We start from the raw sequence: 18,546 nt of genomic DNA on the forward strand, positions 1-18,546 counted from the left end.
GAAATCATAGAGGCAGGGAGAAATCACTGAGGAAGGGAGAAATCAGTGAGGCAGGGAGAAATCACTGAGCCCTGAGAGATATCAATGAGGTAGGGAGAAATCAGTGAAATAGGGAGAAATCATAGAGGCAGGGAGAAATCACTGAGGAAGGGAGAAATCAGTGAGGTAGTGAGAAATCAGTGAGGCGAAGAGAAATCAGTGAGGAAGGGAGAAATCAGTGAGGCAGAGAGATATCAGTGAGGCAGAGAGAAATCAGTGAGGTAGGGAGAAATCAGTGAGGCAGAGATATCAGTGAGGCAGAGAGAAATCAGTGTGGTATTGAGAAATCAGTGAGGCAGAGAGAAATCAGTCAGGTAGGGAGAAATCAGTGAGGTAGGGAGAAATCAGTGAGGTAGGGAGAAATCAGTGAGGCCTGAGACAAATCAGTGAGGCGGAGAGAAATCAGTGAGATGGAGAGACATCAGTGAGCCCAGAGAGAAATCAGTGAGCACTGAGAAATCAGTGAGGTAGGGAAAATCAGTGAGGTAAGGAATAATCAGTGAGACAGAGAGAAATCAGTGAGGTAGTGAGATATCAGTGTAGGCCTGAGAGAAATCAGTGAGGCAGGGAGAACTCAGTGAGGCAGAGAAAAATCAGTGAGATGGAGAGAGATTAGTGAGACGGAGAGAAATCATTCAGGCAGAGAGAATCAGTGAGACGGAGAGAAATCAGTCAGGCAGAGAGAAATCAGTGAGGTGGGGGAAATCAGTGTGGCCTGAGAGAAATCAGTGAGGCAGAGAGAAATCAGTGAGGTAGGGAGAAATCAGTGAGGCAGAGAGATATCAGTGAGGCAGAGAGAAATCAGTGTGGTATTGAGAAATCAGTGAGGCAGAGAGAAATCAGTCAGGTAGGGAGAAATCAGTGAGGTAGGGAGAAATCAGTGAGGTAGGGAGAAATCAGTGAGGCCTGAGACAAATCAGTGAGGCGGAGAGAAATCAGTGAGATGGAGAGACATCAGTGAGCCCAGAGAGAAATCAGTGAGCACTGAGAAATCAGTGAGGTAGGGAAAATCAGTGAGGTAAGGAATAATCAGTGAGACAGAGAGAAATCAGTGAGGTAGTGAGAAATCAGTGTAGGCCTGAGAGAAATCAGTGAGGCAGGGAGAACTCAGTGAGGCAGAGAGAAATCAGTGAGATGGAGAGAAATTAGTGAGACGGAGAGAAATCATTCAGGCAGAGAGAATCATTGAGACGGAGAGAAATCAGTCAGGCAGAGAGAAATCAGTGAGGTGGGGGGAAATCAGCGAGGTAGAGAGACATCAGTGAGGTAGAGAGAAATCAGTGAGTCAGAGAGAAATCAATGAGATGGAGAGAAATCAGTGAGGCAGAGAGAAATCAGTGAGGTAGGGAGACATCAGTGAGGTAGGAGAAATCAGTGAGCCCAGTGAGAAATCAGTGAGGCAGAGAGAAATCAGTGAGGTAGGGAGAAATCATAGAGGCAGGGAGAAATCACTGAGGAAGGGAGAAATCAGTGAGGCAGGGAGAAATCACTGAGCCCTGAGAGATATCAATGAGGTAGGGAGAAATGAGTGAAATAGGGAGAAATCAATGAGCCCTAAGAGAAATCAGTGAGGTAGTGAGAAATCAGTGAGGCGAAGAGAAATCAGTGAGGAAGGGAGAAATCAGTGAGGTGGGGAGAAATTAGTGAGACAGGGAGAAATCAGTGAGGCAGAGAGATATCAGTGAGGCAGAGAGAAATCAGTGAGGTAGGGAGAAATCAGTGAGGCAGAGAGATATCAGTGAGGCAGAGAGAAATCAGTGTGGTATTGAGAAATCAGTGAGGCAGAGAGAAATCAGTCAGGTAGGGAGAAATCAGTGAGATGGGGGGAAATCAGCGAGGTAGAGAGAAATCAGTGAGGTAGAGAGAAATCAGTGAGTCAGAGAGAAATCAATGAGATGGAGAGAAATCAGTGAGGCAGAGAGAAATCAGTGAGGTAGGGAGAAATCAGTGAGGTAGGAGAAATCAGTGAGCCCAGTGAGAAATCAGTGAGGCAGAGAGAAATCAGTGAGGTAGGGAGAAATCATAGAGGCAGGGAGAAATCACTGAGTAAGGGAGAAATCAGTGAGGCAGGGAGAAATCACTGAGCCCTGAGAGATATCAATGAGGTAGGGAGAAATCAGTGAAATAGGGAGAAATCAATGAGCCCTAAGAGAAATCAGTGAGGTAGTGAGAAATCAGTGAGGCGAAGAGAAATCAGTGAGGTAGGGAGAAATCAGTGAGGCAGAGATATCAGTGAGGCAGAGAGAAATCAGTGTGGTATTGAGAAATCAGTGAGGCAGAGAGAAATCAGTGAGGCAGAGAGAAATCAGTGAGGTAGGGAGAAATCATAGAGGCAGGGAGAAATCACTGAGGAAGGGAGAAATCAGTGAGGCAGGGAGAAATCACTGAGCCCTGAGAGATATCAATGAGGTAGGGAGAAATCAGTGAAATAGGGAGAAATCAATGAGCCCTAAGAGAAATCAGTGAGGTAGTGAGAAATCAGTGAGGCGAAGAGAAATCAGTGAGGAAGGGAGAAATCAGTGAGGCAGAGAGATATCAGTGAGGCAGAGAGAAATCAGTGAGGTAGGGAGAAATCAGTGAGGCAGAGATATCAGTGAGGCAGAGAGAAATCAGTGTGGTATTGAGAAATCAGTGAGGCAGAGAGAAATCAGTCAGGTAGGGAGAAATCAGTGAGGTAGGGAGAAATCAGTGAGGTAGGGAGAAATCAGTGAGGCCTGAGACAAATCAGTGAGGCGGAGAGAAATCAGTGAGATGGAGAGACATCAGTGAGCCCAGAGAGAAATCAGTGAGCACTGAGAAATCAGTGAGGTAGGGAAAATCAGTGAGGTAAGGAATAATCAGTGAGACAGAGAGAAATCAGTGAGGTAGCGAGATATCAGTGTAGGCCTGAGAGAAATCAGTGAGGCAGGGAGAACTCAGTGAGGCAGAGAGAAATCAGTGAGATGGAGAGAAATTAGTGAGACGGAGAGAAATCATTCAGGCAGAGAGAATCAGTGAGACGGAGAGAAATCAGTCAGGCAGAGAGAAATCAGTGAGGTGGGGGGAAATCAGTGTGGCCTGAGAGAAATCAGTGAGGCAGAGAGAAATCAGTGAGGTAGGGAGAAATCATAGAGGCAGGGAGAAATCACTGAGGAAGGGAGAAATCAGTGAGGCAGGGAGAAATCACTGAGCCCTGAGAGATATCAATGAGGTAGGGAGAAATCAGTGAAATAGGGAGAAATCAATGAGCCCTAAGAGAAATCAGTGAGGTAGTGAGAAATCAGTGAGGCGAAGAGAAATCAGTGAGGAAGGGAGAAATCAGTGAGGCAGAGAGATATCAGTGAGGCAGAGAGAAATCAGTGAGGTAGGGAGAAATCAGTGAGGCAGAGATATCAGTGAGGCAGAGAGAAATCAGTGTGGTATTGAGAAATCAGTGAGGTAGAGAGAAATCAGTGAGGCAGAGAGAAATCAGTGAGGTAGGGAGAAATCATAGAGGCAGGGAGAAATCACTGAGGAAGGGAGAAATCAGTGAGGCAGGGAGAAATCACTGAGCCCTGAGAGATATCAATGAGGTAGGGAGAAATCAGTGAAATAGGGAGAAATCAATGAGCCCTAAGAGAAATCAGTGAGGTAGTGAGAAATCAGTGAGGCGAAGAGAAATCAGTGAGGAAGGGAGAAATCAGTGAGGCAGAGAGATATCAGTGAGGCAGAGAGAAATCAGTGAGGTAGGGAGAAATCAGTGAGGCAGAGATATCAGTGAGGCAGAGAGAAATCAGTGTGGTATTGAGAAATCAGTGAGGTAGAGAGAAATCAGTGAGGCAGAGAGAAATCAGTGAGGTTGGGAGAAATCATAGAGGCAGGGAGAAATCACTGAGGAAGGGAGAAATCAGTGAGGCAGGGAGAAATCACTGAGCCCTGAGAGATATCAATGAGGTAGGGAGAAATCAGTGAAATAGGGAGAAATCAATGAGCCCTAAGAGAAATCAGTGAGCACTGAGAAATCAGTGAGGTAGGGAAAAACAGTGAGGTAAGGAGAATTCAGTGAAGCAAGGAGAAATCAGTGAGGCAGAGAGATATCAATGAGGCAGAGAGAAATCAGTGAGGCAGGGAGAAATCAATGAGGCAGGGAGAAATCAGTGAGGTAGGGAGAAATCAGTGAGGTAGAGAGAAATCAGCAAGGCAGAGAGATCAGCGAGGGAGAGAGAAATCATTGAGGCAGAGAGAAATCAGTGAGGCAGAGAGAAATCAGTGAGGTAGGGAGAAATCAGTGAGAGAGAGAAATCAGTGAGGTAGTGAGAAATCAGTGTGACCTGAGAGAAATCAGTGAGGCAGAGAGAAATCAGTGATGCGGAGAGAAATCAGTGAGGCAGAGAGAAATCAGTGAGGCAGGGAGAAACCAATGAGGCAGGGAGAAATCAGCAAGGTAGAGAGAAATCAGCAAGGTAGAGAGAAATCAGCAAGATAGAGAGAAATCAGCGAGGCAGAGAGGACAGCGAGGGAGAGAGAAATCATTGAGGCAGAGAGAAATCAGTGAGGCAGGGAGAAATCAGTGAGGCAGAGAGAAATCAGTGTGGCCTGAGAGAAATCAGTGAGGCAGAGAGAAATCAGTGAGGCAGAGAGAAATCAGTGAGGTAGGGAGAAATCATAGAGGCAGGGAGAAATCACTGAGGAAGGGAGAAATCAGTGAGGCAGGGAGAAATCACTGAGCCCTGAGAGATATCAATGAGGTAGGGAGAAATCAGTGAAATAGGGAGAAATCAATGAGCCCTAAGAGAAATCAGTGAGGTAGTGAGAAATCAGTGAGGAGAAGAGAAATCAGTGAGGAAGGGAGAAATCAGTGAGGCAGAGAGATATCAGTGAGGCAGAGAGAAATCAGTGAGGTAGGGAGAAATCAGTGAGGCAGAGATATCAGTGAGGCAGAGAGAAATCAGTGTGGTATTGAGAAATCAGTGAGGCAGAGAGAAATCAGTCAGGTAGGGAGAAATCAGTGAGGTAGGGAGAAATCAGTGAGGTAGGGAGAAATCTGTGAGGCCTGAGACAAATCAGTGAGGCGGAGAGAAATCAGTGAGATGGAGAGACATCAGTGAGCCCAGAGAGAAATCAGTGAGCACTGAGAAATCAGTGAGGTAGGGAAAATCAGTGAGGTAAGGAATAATCAGTGAGACAGAGAGAAATCAGTGAGGTAGTGAGAAATCAGTGTAGGCCTGAGAGAAATCAGTGAGGCAGGGAGAACTCAGTGAGGCAGAGAGAAATCAGTGAGATGGAGAGAAATTAGTGAGACGGAGAGAAATCATTCAGGCAGAGAGAATCAGTGAGACGGAGAGAAATCAGTCAGGCAGAGAGAAATCAGTGAGTGGGGGGAAATCAGCGAGGTAGAGAGAAATCAGCGAGGCAAAGAGATCAGCGAGGGAGAGAGAAATCATTGAGGCAGAGAGAAATCAGTGAGGCAGAGAGAATTCAGTGAGGTAGGGAGAAATCAGTGAGACAGAGAGAAATCAGTGAGGTAGGGAGAAATCAGTGAGGTGGGGAGAAAGCAGTGAGGTAGGGAGAAAACAGAGAGGCGGAGAGAAATCAGTGAGGCGCAAAGAAATCAGTGAGGCAGGGAGAAATCAGTGAGGTAGGGAGAAATCAGTGAGGTGAAGAGAAATCAGTGAGGAAGGGAGAAATCAGTGAGGTGGGGAGAAATCAGTGAGACAGGGAGAAATCAGTGAGGCAGAGAGATATCAGTGAGGCAGAGAGAAATCAGTGAGGCAGAGAGAAATCAGTGAGGTAGGGAGAAATCAGTGAGGCAGAGAGAAATCAGTGTGGTATTGAGAAATCAATGAGGCAGAGAGAAATCAGTCAGGTAGGGAGAAATCAGTGAGGTAGGGAGAAATCAGTGAGGCCTGAGACAAATCAGTGAGGCGGAGAGAAATCAGTGAGATGGAGAGACATCAGTGAGCCCAGAGAGAAATCAGTGAGCACTGAGAAATCAGTGAGGTAGGGAAAATCAGTGAGGTAAGGAATAATCAGTGAGACAGAGAGAAATCAGTGAGGTAGTGAGAAATCAGTGTAGGCCTGAGAGAAATCAGTGAGGCAGGGAGAACTCAGTGAGGCAGAGAGAAATCAGTGAGATGGAGAGAAATTAGTGAGACGGAGAGAAATCATTCAGGCAGAGAGAATCAGTGAGACGGAGAGAAATCGGTCAGGCAGAGAGAAATCAGTGAGTGGGGGGAAATCAGCGAGGTAGAGAGAAATCAGCGAGGCAAAGAGATCAGCGAGGGAGAGAGAAATCATTGAGGCAGAGAGAAATCAGTGAGGCAGAGAGAATTCAGTGAGGTAGTGAGAAATCAGTGAGGCAGAGAAATCAGTGAGGTAGGGAGACATCAGTGAGGTAGGGAGAAATCAGTGAGGTAGGGAGAAAACAGTGAGGCAGAGAGAAATCAGGGAGAGAGAAATCAGTGAGATAGGGAGAAATCAGTGAGGCAGAGAGAAATCAGGGAGAGAGAAATCAGTGAGATCGGGAGAAATCAGTGAGGTAGGGAGAAATCAGTGTGGCATGGAGAAATCAGTGAGGCAGGGAGACATCAGTGAGGTAGGGAGAAATCAGTGCGGTAGGGAGAAATCATTGAGAGTGCTAGGCCTTTTCTCATTGGAACGGCGAAGGATGAGGGGTGACTTGATAGAGGTTTATAAGATGATCAGGGGAATAGATAGAGTAGACAGTCAGAAACTTTTTCCCCGGGTACAACAGAGTGTTACAAGGGGACATAAATTTAAGGTGAAGGGTGGAAGGTATAGGGGGTATGTCAGGGGTGGGTTCTTTACCCAGAGAGTGGTGGGGGCATGGAATGCGCTGCCTGTGGGAGTGGCAGAGTCAGAATCTTTGGTGACCTTTAAGCGGCAATTGGATAGGTACATGGATGGGTGCTTAAGCTAGGACAAATGTTCGGCACAACATCGTGGGCCGAAGGGCCTGTTCTGTGCTGTATTGTTCTATGTTCTATGAGGTGGAGAGAAATCAATGAGGTAGGGAGAAATCAGTGAGGCGGAGAGATATTAGTGAGGCAGAGAGAAATCAGTGAGGTAGGGAGAAATCAGTGAGGCAGAGAGAAATCAGTGAGGCATGGAGAAATCAGTGAGGTAGGGAGAAATCAGTGAGGGAGGGAGAAATCAGTGAGACAGAGAAATCAGTGAGGTAGGGAGAAATCAGTGAGACAGAGAAATCAGTGAGGTAGGGAGACATCAGTGAGGTAGGGAGAAATCAGTGAGGTAGGGAGAAAACAGTGAGGCGGAGAGAAATCAGTGAGGCGAAGAGAAACCAGTGAGGCAGGGAGAAATCAGTGAGGTAGGGAGAAATCAGTGACGTAGGGAGAAATCAGTGAGGCGGAGAGAAATCAGTGAGGTAGGGAGAAATCAGTGAGGTGGGGAGATATCAGTGAGGCAGAGAGAAATCAGTGAGGTAGGGAGAAAGCAGTGAGGTAGGGAGAAATCAGTGAGGGAGAGAGAAATCAGTGAGGCAGGGAGACATCAGTGAGGTAGGGAGAAATCAGTGCGGTAGAGAGAAATCATTGAGGCGGAGAGAAATCAGTGAGGTAGGGAGAAATCAGTGAGGTGGAGAGAAATCAGTGAGGTAGGGAGAAATCAGTGAGGGAGAGAGAAATCAGTGAGGCAGGGAGACATCAGTGAGGTAGGGAGACAACAGTGAGGTAGGGAGACATCAGTGAGGTGGAGAGAAATCAGTGAGGTAGGGCGAAATCAGTGAGGCGGAGAGAAATCAGTGAGGCGGAGAGAAATCAGTGAGGTAGGGAGAAATCAGTGAGGCAGAGAGAAATCAGTGAGGCAGGGAGAAATCAGTGAGGTAGGGAGACAACAGTGAGGTCGGGAGAAATCAGTGAGGCGGAGAGAAATCAGTGAGGCAGAGAGAAATCAGTGAGGTAGGGAGAAATCAGTGAGGCAGGGAGAAATCAGTGAGACAGAGAAATCAGTGAGGTAGGGAGAAATCAGTGAGACAGAGATATCAGTGAGGTAGGGAGACATCAGTGAGGTAGGGAGAAATCAGTGAGGTATGGAGAAATCAGTGAGACAGAGAAATCAGTGAGGTAGGGAGAAATCAGTGAGGTGGGGAGAAAGCAGTGAGGTAGGGAGAAAACAGAGAGGCGGAGAGAAATCAGTGAGGCGCAAAGAAATCAGTGAGGCAGGGAGAAATCAGTGAGGTAGGGAGAAATCAGTGAGGTGAAGAGAAATCAGTGAGGAAGGGAGAAATCAGTGAGGTGGGGAGAAATCAGTGAGACAGGGAGAAATCAGTGAGGCAGAGAGATATCAGTGAGGCAGAGAGAAATCAGTGAGGTAGGGAGAAATCAGTGAGGCAGAGAGATATCAGTGAGGCAGAGAGAAATCAGTGTGGTATTGAGAAATCAGTGAGGAAGAGAGAAATCAGTCAGGTAGGGAGAAATCAGTGAGGTAGGGAGAAATCAGTGAGGTAGGGAGAAATCAGTGAGGCCTGAGACAAATCAGTGAGGCGGAGAGAAATCAGTGAGATGGAGAGACATCAGTGAGCCCAGAGAGAAATCAGTGAGCACTGAGAAATCAGTGAGGTAGGGAAAATCAGTGAGGTAAGGAATAATCAGTGAGACAGAGAGAAATCAGTGAGGTAGTGAGAAATCAGTGTAGGCCTGAGAGAAATCAGTGAGGCAGGGAGAACTCAGTGAGGCAGAGAGAAATCAGTGAGATGGAGAGAAATTAGTGAGACGGAGAGAAATCATTCAGGCAGAGAGAATCAGTGAGACGGAGAGAAATCAGTCAGGCAGAGAGAAATCAGTGAGGTGGGGTGAAATCAGCGAGGTAGAGAGAAATCAGTGAGGTAGAGAGAAATCAGTGAGTCAGAGAGAAATCAATGAGATGGAGAGAAATCAGTGAGGCAGAGAGAAATCAGTGAGGTAGGGAGAAATCAGTGAGGTAGGAGAAATCAGTGAGCCCAGTGAGAAATCAGTGAGGCAGAGAGAAATCAGTGAGGTAGGGAGAAATCAGTGAGGCAGGGAGAAATCACTGAGGAAGGGAGAAATCAGTGAGGCAGGGAGAAATCACTGAGCCTTGAGAGATATCAATGAGGTAGGGAGAAATCAGTGAAATAGGGAGAAATCAATGAGCCCTAAGAGAAATCAGTGAGGTAGTGAGAAATCAGTGAGGCGAAGAGAAATCAGTGAGGAAGGGAGAAATCAGTGAGGTGGGGAGAAATCAGTGAGACAGGGAGAAATCAGTGAGGCAGAGAGATATCAGTGAGGCAGAGAGAAATCAGTGAGGTAGGGAGAAATCAGTGAGGCAGAGAGATATCAGTGAGGCAGAGAGAAATCAGTGTGGTATTGAGAAATCAGTGAGGCAGAGAGAAATCAGTGAGGTAGGGAGAAATCAGTGAGGCCTGAGACAAATCAGTGAGGCGGAGAGAAATCAGTGAGATGGAGAGACATCAGTGAGCCCAGAGAGAAATCAGTGAGCACTGAGAAATCAGTGAGGTAGGGAAAATCAGTGAGGTAAGGAATAATCAGTGAGACAGAGAGAAATCAGTGAGGTAGTGAGAAATCAGTGTAGGCCTGAGAGAAATCAGTGAGGCAGGGAGAACTCAGTGAGGCAGAGAGAAATCAGTGAGATGGAGAGAAATTCGTGAGACGGAGAGAAATCATTCAGGCAGAGAGAATCAGTGAGACGGAGAGAAATCAGTCAGGCAGAGAGAAATCAGTGAGTGGGGGGAAATCAGCGAGGTAGAGAGAAATCAGCGAGGCAAAGAGATCAGCGAGGGAGAGAGAAATCATTGAGGCAGAGAGAAATCAGTGAGGCAGAGAGAATTCAGTGAGGTAGGGAGAAATCAGTGAGGCAGGGAGAAATCACTGAGGAAGGGAGAAATCAGTGAGGCAGGGAGAAATCAGTGAGGCAGGGAGAAATCACTGAGCCCTGAGAGATATCAATGAGGTAGGGAGAAATCAGTGAAATAGGGAGAAATCAGTGAGCCCTAAGAGAAATCAGTGAGGTAGTGAGAAATCAGTGAGGCCTGAGAGAAATCAGTGAGGCGGAGAGAAATCAGTGAGGCAGGGAGAAATTAGTGAGCCCAGAGAGAAATCAGTGAGGCAGAGAGAAATCAGTGAGGTAGGGAGAAATCAGCGAGAGAGAGAAATCAGTGAGGTAGTGAGAAATCAGTGTGGCCTGAGAGAAATCAGTGAGGCAGAGAGAAATCAGTGATGCGGAGAGAAATCAGTGAGGCAGAGAGAAATCAGTGAGGCAGGGAGAAATTAATGAGGCAGGGAGAAGTCAGCGAGGTAGAGAGAAATCAGCGAGATAGAGAGAAATCAGCGAGGCAGAGAGATCAGCGAGGGAGAGTGAAATCATTGAGACAGAGAGAAATCAGTGAGGCAGAGAGAAATCAGTGTGGTTGGGAGAAATCAGTGAGGCAGAGAGAAATCAGGGAGAGAGAAATCAGTGAGATAGGGAGAAATCAGTGAGGTAGGGAGAAATCAGTGTGGCAGGGAGAAATCAGTGAGGCAGGGAGACATCAGTGAGGTAGGGAGAAATCAGTGCGGTAGGGAGAAATCATTGAGAGTGCTAGGCCTTTTCTCATTGGAACGGCGAAGGATGAGGGGTGACTTGATAGAGGTTTACAAGATGATCAGGGGAATAGATAGAGTAGACAGTCAGAAACTTTTTCCCCGGGTACAACAGAGTGTTACAAGGGGACATAAATTTAAGGTGAAGGGTGGAAGGTATAGGGGGTATGTCAGGGGTGGGTTCTTTACCCAGAGAGTGGTGGGGGCATGGAATGCACTGCCTGTGGGAGTGGCAGAGTCAGAATCTTTGGTGACCTTTAAGCGGCAATTGGATAGGTACATGGATGGGTGCTTAAGCTAGGACAAATGTTCGGCACAACATCAGGGGCCGAAGGGCCTGTTCTGTGCTGTATTGTTCTATGTTCTATGAGGTGGAGAGAAATCAGTGAGGTAGGGAGAAATCAGTGAGGCGGAGAGATATTAGTGAGGCAGAGAGAAATCAGTGAGGTAGGGAGAAATCAGTGAGGCAGAGAGAAATCAGTGAGGCAGGGAGAAATCAGTGAGGTAGGGAGAAATCAGTGAGGGAGGGAGAAATCAGTGAGACAGAGAAATCAGTGAGGTAGGGAGAAATCAGTGAGACAGAGAAATCAGTGAGGTAGGGAGACATCAGTGAGGTAGGGAGAAATCAGTGAGGTAGGGAGAAAACAGTGAGGCGGAGAGAAATCAGTGAGGCGAAGAGAAACCAGTGAGGCAGGGAGAAATCAGTGAGGTAGGGAGAAATCAGTGAGGCGGAGAGAAATCAGTGAGGTAGGGAGAAATCAGTGAGGTGGGGAGAAATCAGTGAGCACTGAGAAATCAGTGAGGTAGGGAAAATCAGTGAGGTAAGGAATAATCAGTGAGACAGAGAGAAATCAGTGAGGCAGGGAGACATCAGTGTAGGCCTGAGAGAAATCAGTGAGGCAGGGAGAACTCAGTGAGGCAGAGAGAAATCAGTGAGATGGAGAGAAATTAGTGAGACGGAGAGAAATCATTCAGGCAGAGAGAATCAGTGAGACGGAGAGAAATCAGTCAGGCAGAGAGAAATCAGTGAGTGGGGGGAAATCAGCGAGGTAGAGAGAAATCAGCGAGGCAAAGAGATCAGCGAGGGAGAGAGAAATCATTGAGGCAGAGAGAAATCAGTGAGGCAGAGAGAATTCAGTGAGGTAGGGAGAAATCAGTGAGGTAGGAGAAATCAGTGAGCCCAGTGAGAAATCAGTAAGGCAGAGAGAAATCAGTGAGGTAGGGAGAAATCAGTGAGGCAGGGAGAAATCACTGAGGAAGGGAGAAATCAGTGAGGCAGGGAGAAATCACTGAGCCCTGAGAGATATCAATGAGGTAGGGAGAAATCAGTGAAATAGGGAGAAATCAGTGAGCCCTAAGAGAAATCAGTGAGGTAGTGAGAAATCAGTGAGGCCTGAGAGAAATCAGTGAGGCGGAGAGAAATCAGTGAGGCAGGGAGAAATTAGTGAGCCCAGAGAGAAATCAGTGAGGCAGAGAGAAATCAGTGAGGTAGGGAGAAATCAGCGAGAGAGAGAAATCAGTGAGGTAGTGAGAAATCAGTGTGGCCTGAGAGAAATCAGTGAGGCAGAGAGAAATCAGTGATGCGGAGAGAAATCAGTGAGGCAGAGAGAAATCAGTGAGGCAGGGAGAAATTAATGAGGCAGGGAGAAGTCAGCGAGGTAGAGAGAAATCAGCGAGATAGAGAGAAATCAGCGAGGCAGAGAGATCAGTGAGGGAGAGTGAAATCATTGAGGCAGAGAGAAATCAGTGAGGCAGAGAGAAATCAGTGTGGTTGGGAGAAATCAGTGAGGCAGAGAGAAATCAGGGAGAGAGAAATCAGTGAGATAGGGAGAAATCAGTGAGGTAGGGAGAAATCAGTGAGGTAGGGAGAAATCAGTGTGGCAGGGAGAAATCAGTGAGGCAGGGAGACATCAGTGAGGTAGGGAGAAATCAGTGCGGTAGGGAGAAATCATTGAGAGTGCTAGGCCTTTTCTCATTGGAACGGCGAAGGATGAGGGGTGACTTGATAGAGGTTTATAAGATGATCAGGGGAATAGATAGAGTAGACAGTCAGAAACTTTTTCCCCGGGTACAACAGAGTGTTACAAGGGGACATAAATTTAAGGTGAAGGGTGGAAGGTATGGGGAGATGTCAGGGGTGGGTTCTTTACCCAGAGAGTGGTGGGGGCATGGAATGCACTGCCTGTGGGAGTGGCAGAGCCAGAATCTTTGGTGACCTTTAAGCGGCAATTGGATAGGTACATGGATGGGTGCTTAAGCTAGGACAAATGTTCGGCACAACATCGTGGGCCGAAGGGCCTGTTCTGTGCTGTATTGTTCTATGTTCTATGAGGTGGAGAGAAATCAGTGAGGTAGGGAGAAATCAGTGAGGCGGAGAGATATTAGTGAGGCAGAGAGAAATCAGTGAGGTAGGGAGAAATCAGTGAGGCAGAGAGAAATCAGTGAGGCAGGGAGAAATCAGTGAGGAAGGGAGAAATCAGTGAGGGAGGGAGAAATCAGTGAGACAGAGAAATCAGTGAGGTAGGGAGAAATCAGTGAGACAGAGAAATCAGTGAGGTAGAGAGACATCAGTGAGGTAGGGAGAAATCAGTGAGGTAGGGAGAAAACAGTGAGGCGGAGAGAAATCAGTGAGGCGAAGAGAAACCAGTGAGGCAGGGAGAAATCAGTGAGGTAGGGAGAAATCAGTGATGTAGGGAGAAATCAGTGAGGCGGAGAGAAATCAGTGAGGTAGGGAGAAATCAGTGAGGTGGGGAGAAATCAGTGAGGCAGAGAGAAATCAGTGAGGTAGGGAGAAAGCAGTGAGGTAGGGAGAAATCAGTGAGGGAGGGAGAAATCAGTGAGGGAGAGAGAAATCAGTGAGGCAGGGAGACATCAGTGAGGTAGGGAGAAATCAGTGCGGTAGGGAGAAATCATTGAGGTGGAGAGAAATCAGTGAGGTAGGGAGAAATCAGTGAGGTGGAGAGAAATCAGTGAGGTAGGGAGAAATCAGTGAGGGAGAGAGAAATCAGTGAGGCAGGGAGACATCAGTGAGGTAGGGAGACAACAGTGAGGTAGGGAGACATCAGTGAGGTGGAGAGAAATCAGTGAGGTAGGGCGAAATCAGTGAGGCGGAGAGAAATCAGTGAGGTAGGGAGAAATCAGTGAGGCAGAGAGAAATCAGTGAGGCAGGGAGAAATCAGTGAGGTAGGGAGAAATCAGTGAGGCAGAGAGAAATCAGTGAGACAGAGAAATCAGTGAGGCAGGGAGACATCAGTGAGGTAGGGAGAAATCAGTGAGGTAGGGAGAAATCAGTGAGATAGGGAGAAATCAGTGAGGCAGAGAGAAATCACTGAGGTGGGGAGAAAGCAGTGAGGTAGGGAGAAAACAGTGAGGCGGGGAGAAAGCAGTGAGGCAGGCAGAAATCTGTGAGGCGAAGAGAAATCAGTGAGGTAGGGAGAAATCAGTGAGGGGGAAGTCTCTCAGTGATAGAAGTGGATGAGTGAAAGAGAGAGCTGTAATATCCGAGAGGGACAGAATCTATCAGGCAAGGCCGAATGTATCTGACGTGGGGAAATGAGCCAATGAGAAACCCACTTTTTAATTGGGTTCTGATTGGGTTGAGATGACTCGACACACTTATTTTCTTGTCCTTTTGTTACTTGCTTCTCTTGCTCCCAATCTGACAGCAATCTGCAGCAGACTTGGGCACGTCACTAACGTGTTCACCATCTCCTGTTGTGCCACTGTAGGCTGTTTAGGTCCAAGTTATTGACAACCTGAGATGATTGGCAAAGCCCAGGCGACAGTGCGATGAGGAAAAGCACTCCTGTGACATGAGTATCCATGATCTGGAGTGCACTGCTGCTAGCTTTCGGACAAGAATTGGATCAGCACTTTACTGGGAGAGAACTGCTGCTGGTTGGCACAGACAGAATGGTCTTCCCTGCTCTCACTCATAAATTACTCGTGTTAAAACAGACTCAGAGGTTTCATCAGTTCTACTGAACCATTTTCCCTGTTGACATGGTTGTGGTCTTTCCCTACCTTATCCCTTTATTTAAGGGCTGCCAATAAACAATTTCACACCAAAAAAAATAAATGTTTTTACACAAAGCCTCCCAGGAACCAAGCAATGAAATAATTTTGAAATTTAACATTCATTTTGCACACTGTAATATCTGAACCTGTTGGTGATTGGATAATATTGGTCAGAATGTTCTTGCTTAGCTTTAATTAAACTCATGCTGGGGGGTGCCACTGGGGGTCTTTGGATTAAAATCTGATCTGAGAAACAGCAGCCTCTGACTGAGCAGCTCCCCCTTAGTGCTGCAGTGATAGAAGAACAGGAAGCTACAAGCATCATGAGTAGGTTGAATAGTCAGAATTTTTTCCCCAGAGTGAAAATGTTAAATACGAGGGAGTATAGGTTTAAGGTGAGGGGGCAGAAGTTTAAAGGAGACGTGTGAGGAAAGTCTTTTTTATGCAGAGGGTGGTAGATGGGTGGGTGCTGCCAGGGAGGTGGTACCAGCAGAGACAACAGCAACATGTTAGAGGCATTTGGACAGACACCTGACCAGGCACCGAACAGAGGGATACGGAGCATGCGCAGTAGGATAGGATTAGTTTAGAACAGCATTATGGTCAGCATCAGCCTAATGGGCCGAAGGGCCTGTTCTGAACTGTACTGAGAAGGAAATCAGTTGATGAGTGGGAAATCAACAAATCAAAAAGATTAATCAGGAAACAACAGAAATCAGTAAATGAGAAATCCCCGAGAGGGAAATCAGAGGGTAAGCAAAATCAATGGGCAAATGAGAGAAATCTCTGGGCAAGAGAGAAATCAAAGTCTCAGAAATCAGCAAATGAGAGATATCAGTGGGCAGGTGATAACAAATGAGAGAGATCAACAATTGAAATAAATTAGCAATTGGGGGGAATCAGCAGATAAGGGAAATGTGAGATGGAGAAATCATTGCACAAGAGAGAAATCAGTGTGCAGGAGAGAAATCAGTGTGCAGGAGAGAAATCAGTGTGCAGGAGAGAAATCAGTGTGCAGGAGACAGATGACATTGAGTGACAGAAAGAAATTAGTGACTCTGGGAATAATGATTTCTAGCATGCTACACCAGTGAGGTGGGAAAGAGAGAGATTTCACACAGTGAGAAAAATCAGCAGACAGCAGAGATCACTAAATGAGAAACCAGAAAGGGGGAAATCAAATGGAAAGCAAAATCAGCGCATGGAAGAGAAATTGAGAAATCTGGAAGCAAGAGAGGAAAATCAGTGAGTGTGAGAAATTAGCAAGTGGGGGAAATCAGTGAGCTGGACAAGAGTGAGAGAAATCAGAGGGCGAGATAGAAATCATGTGAGAGAGGATTTATTCAATGGGAGAATTCAGTGGACAAGAGACATAAATCACCGAGGGAAAAAATAACAATGAATCGGTGAAATAAATCAGAGATGGACATCAGTGGGGGAGAGACAAAATCAGTCACAGAAATTAGAGCCAATGAGAACAGAGGGAGAATTCAGCTGGTGGGAGAAATTGGTGAGACAGCAAAGTCAACAAAGTAGAAATCAGAGTGAGCATGAAAAATCAGTGAGGGAAATAAAAGCAACAAAATACAGAGAAATCAGCCACTGAGGAAGAAAAATCAGTATGGGATGGGGAACTCAGCAGGCAGTGTGAAATCAGTGAGAGAGATGGAGATATCAGTATACAAGTGAGGTGGGAAATTAGCAGCAACAGAATAATCAGAGAGAGAGAGAGGAATCCGTGAACTGGAAAATTCAGCCAGGTGGGAGACAACTCAGAAAGTTTAATCAGAGGAGGAAATCAGGCCGTGGGACAAATCAGCAAGAAAGACCAGTCCTCACATGAGAGAGAAAAATCAGTGAGCAACAGAATTATATCCATGCAGGAAAGAGACGAGAGGAAGAGAACATGAAGCCAGGTAGAGAGAGGAATTAACCTAGTAAACTAAATTCAGATGAGAGAGAGAACACAGGGGGGGAGAGAAGTCAGAGGGAGTGGCAGAACACATTGACTAAGAGAGAAATAGGAAAATCAGTGAAGCAGAAAATAAGGGTATTGGCAATGAGAGAAATGTGAGAGAGTGAGGTAAGATAAAGTGAGAGATTTGTGAATGAAAGATGTCAGTGTGAGAGCAAACAGTGGGTTAGGGTTAGGGTGGGGGTCAGCAATGTGTGTCAAGGATCAGGGTTGAGGACATCAGAGCAGTGGGAGCAAGGGGGTCAAAGCTCAGCAAGGTGGGGTCAGGATTCAAATAAACAGGGTCAGGCATTTGGTGGTTAAACAGACGTGGGTCAGATGTCAGAGGTCAGACAGGCAGAGGTCAGGGAGGTAGGGGTCATGGATCTATGGGTCCTTGCCTCGTCTTCCAGGTCTGCAGAGATTGGGTCATCCAGCTCCCTGAAAGAGAGAAGACGTGGTCATAGCATGTGCTCCCAGCCCCACCCTGACACCAACAATCCCCATCCCTACCCCAACACCGACAATCCCCACCCCCACAATCCCTAACCCCTCCCCCACACCAAACATTCCCACCCCCACACCCAACCCCCCCCCACCACCACCCCAACATTGATAATCCCCACTCCCTCCCAAACCCAGGCAATCCCCCACCCCTCCCGAAGGGCGATTGTGGGGCTACGTACAGCACATGGACTGCAGCGGGTCAGGAAGGCAGCACACCCCCACCCTCTCGAGGGGCTACTCGGGACGGGGTAATAAATACTGGACCCAGCCAGATACTGACAGCTGATGAAAGTGTAAAGGAAGGCACTCACTCTGTGTCAGCGTTCTTCTCAGTGAACACCCGAAGGACAAAGTCAGCTTCCTTACTGGGGTCAAAGGTCGACGGGACAATCACATATTCCCCAGGGGGCAGCTTGATGCGGTTGCTGACCTCACGCAGGTTAATGAAGGTTTCGGATCGAGCACACGAGCTGTGAGTTAGGAAAAAATCCTTCTTCAAATGGACGTTCTGACAACCACGATACTGCGGAGAGAGAGAGAGAGACAGGAGAGGAGACAGTAAACCACAGCAAACCCAGCATTTTAACACACTGACACACCAGCCCCTGCACCCACATCCGCTAACTCATCTCCATACACAGCCCACAGGCAAATCCCTAAAACCCCGACACCCAAACCAGCCCTATACCCCCGACACACGTATACATAACCTGTACACACGGCTATACCCCCGACACACGTATACATAAACCGGACACACGGCTATACCCCCGACACACGTATACATAACCCGTACACACGGCTATACCCCCGACACACGTATACATAACCCGTACACACGGCTATACCCCCGACACACGTATACATAACCCGTACACACGGCTATACCCCCGACACACGTATACATAACCCGTACACACGGCTATACCCCCGACACACGTATACATAACCCGTACACACGGCTATACCCCCGACACACGTATACATAACCCGTACACACGGCTATACCCCCGACACACATATACATAACCCGTACACACGGCTATACCCCCGACACACGTATACATAACCCGTACACACGGTTATACCCCCTACACACGTATACATAACCCGTACACACGGCTATAACCCCTACACACATATACATAACCCGTACACACGGCTATAACCCCTACACATGTATACATAACCCATACACACGGCTATACCCCCAACACACGTATACATAACCCGTACACACGGCTATAACCCCTACACACGTATACATAACCCGTACACACGGCTATAACCCCTACACACGTATACATAACCCGTACACACGGCTATAACCCCTACACACGTATACATAACCCGTACACACGGCTATACCCCCTACACACATATACATAACCCATACACATGGCTATACCCCCTACACGCGTATCCATAACCCGTACACACAGCTATATCCCCTACACACATATACATAACCCATAC

At 47.2% G+C, this 18,546-nt stretch overlaps 1 protein-coding gene across 1 annotated transcript in view; it reads right to left on the minus strand.

Annotated features, from left to right (window-relative positions):
• The window catches only part of LOC148151798 (calpain-1 catalytic subunit-like), an 85,175-nt gene that overhangs the window by 51,745 nt on the left and 14,884 nt on the right, over positions 1-18,546 (minus strand). The window contains exons 2-3 of the mRNA XM_087976838.1: positions 17,382-17,675; positions 16,965-17,004 (exon numbers count right to left, since the gene is read on the minus strand). Coding sequence (XP_087832964.1) covers positions 16,965-17,004; positions 17,382-17,675 — 334 coding nt within the window. The remainder of the gene's footprint in view (positions 1-16,964; positions 17,005-17,381; positions 17,676-18,546) is intronic.

The sequence above is a fragment of the Chiloscyllium plagiosum genome, unplaced genomic scaffold, assembly GCF_037043375.1.
Source record: "Chiloscyllium plagiosum isolate Xiang-an unplaced genomic scaffold, Cpla_swu_hap1 HiC_scaffold_3, whole genome shotgun sequence".
NCBI classification, from domain to species: domain Eukaryota; kingdom Metazoa; phylum Chordata; class Chondrichthyes; order Orectolobiformes; family Hemiscylliidae; genus Chiloscyllium; species Chiloscyllium plagiosum.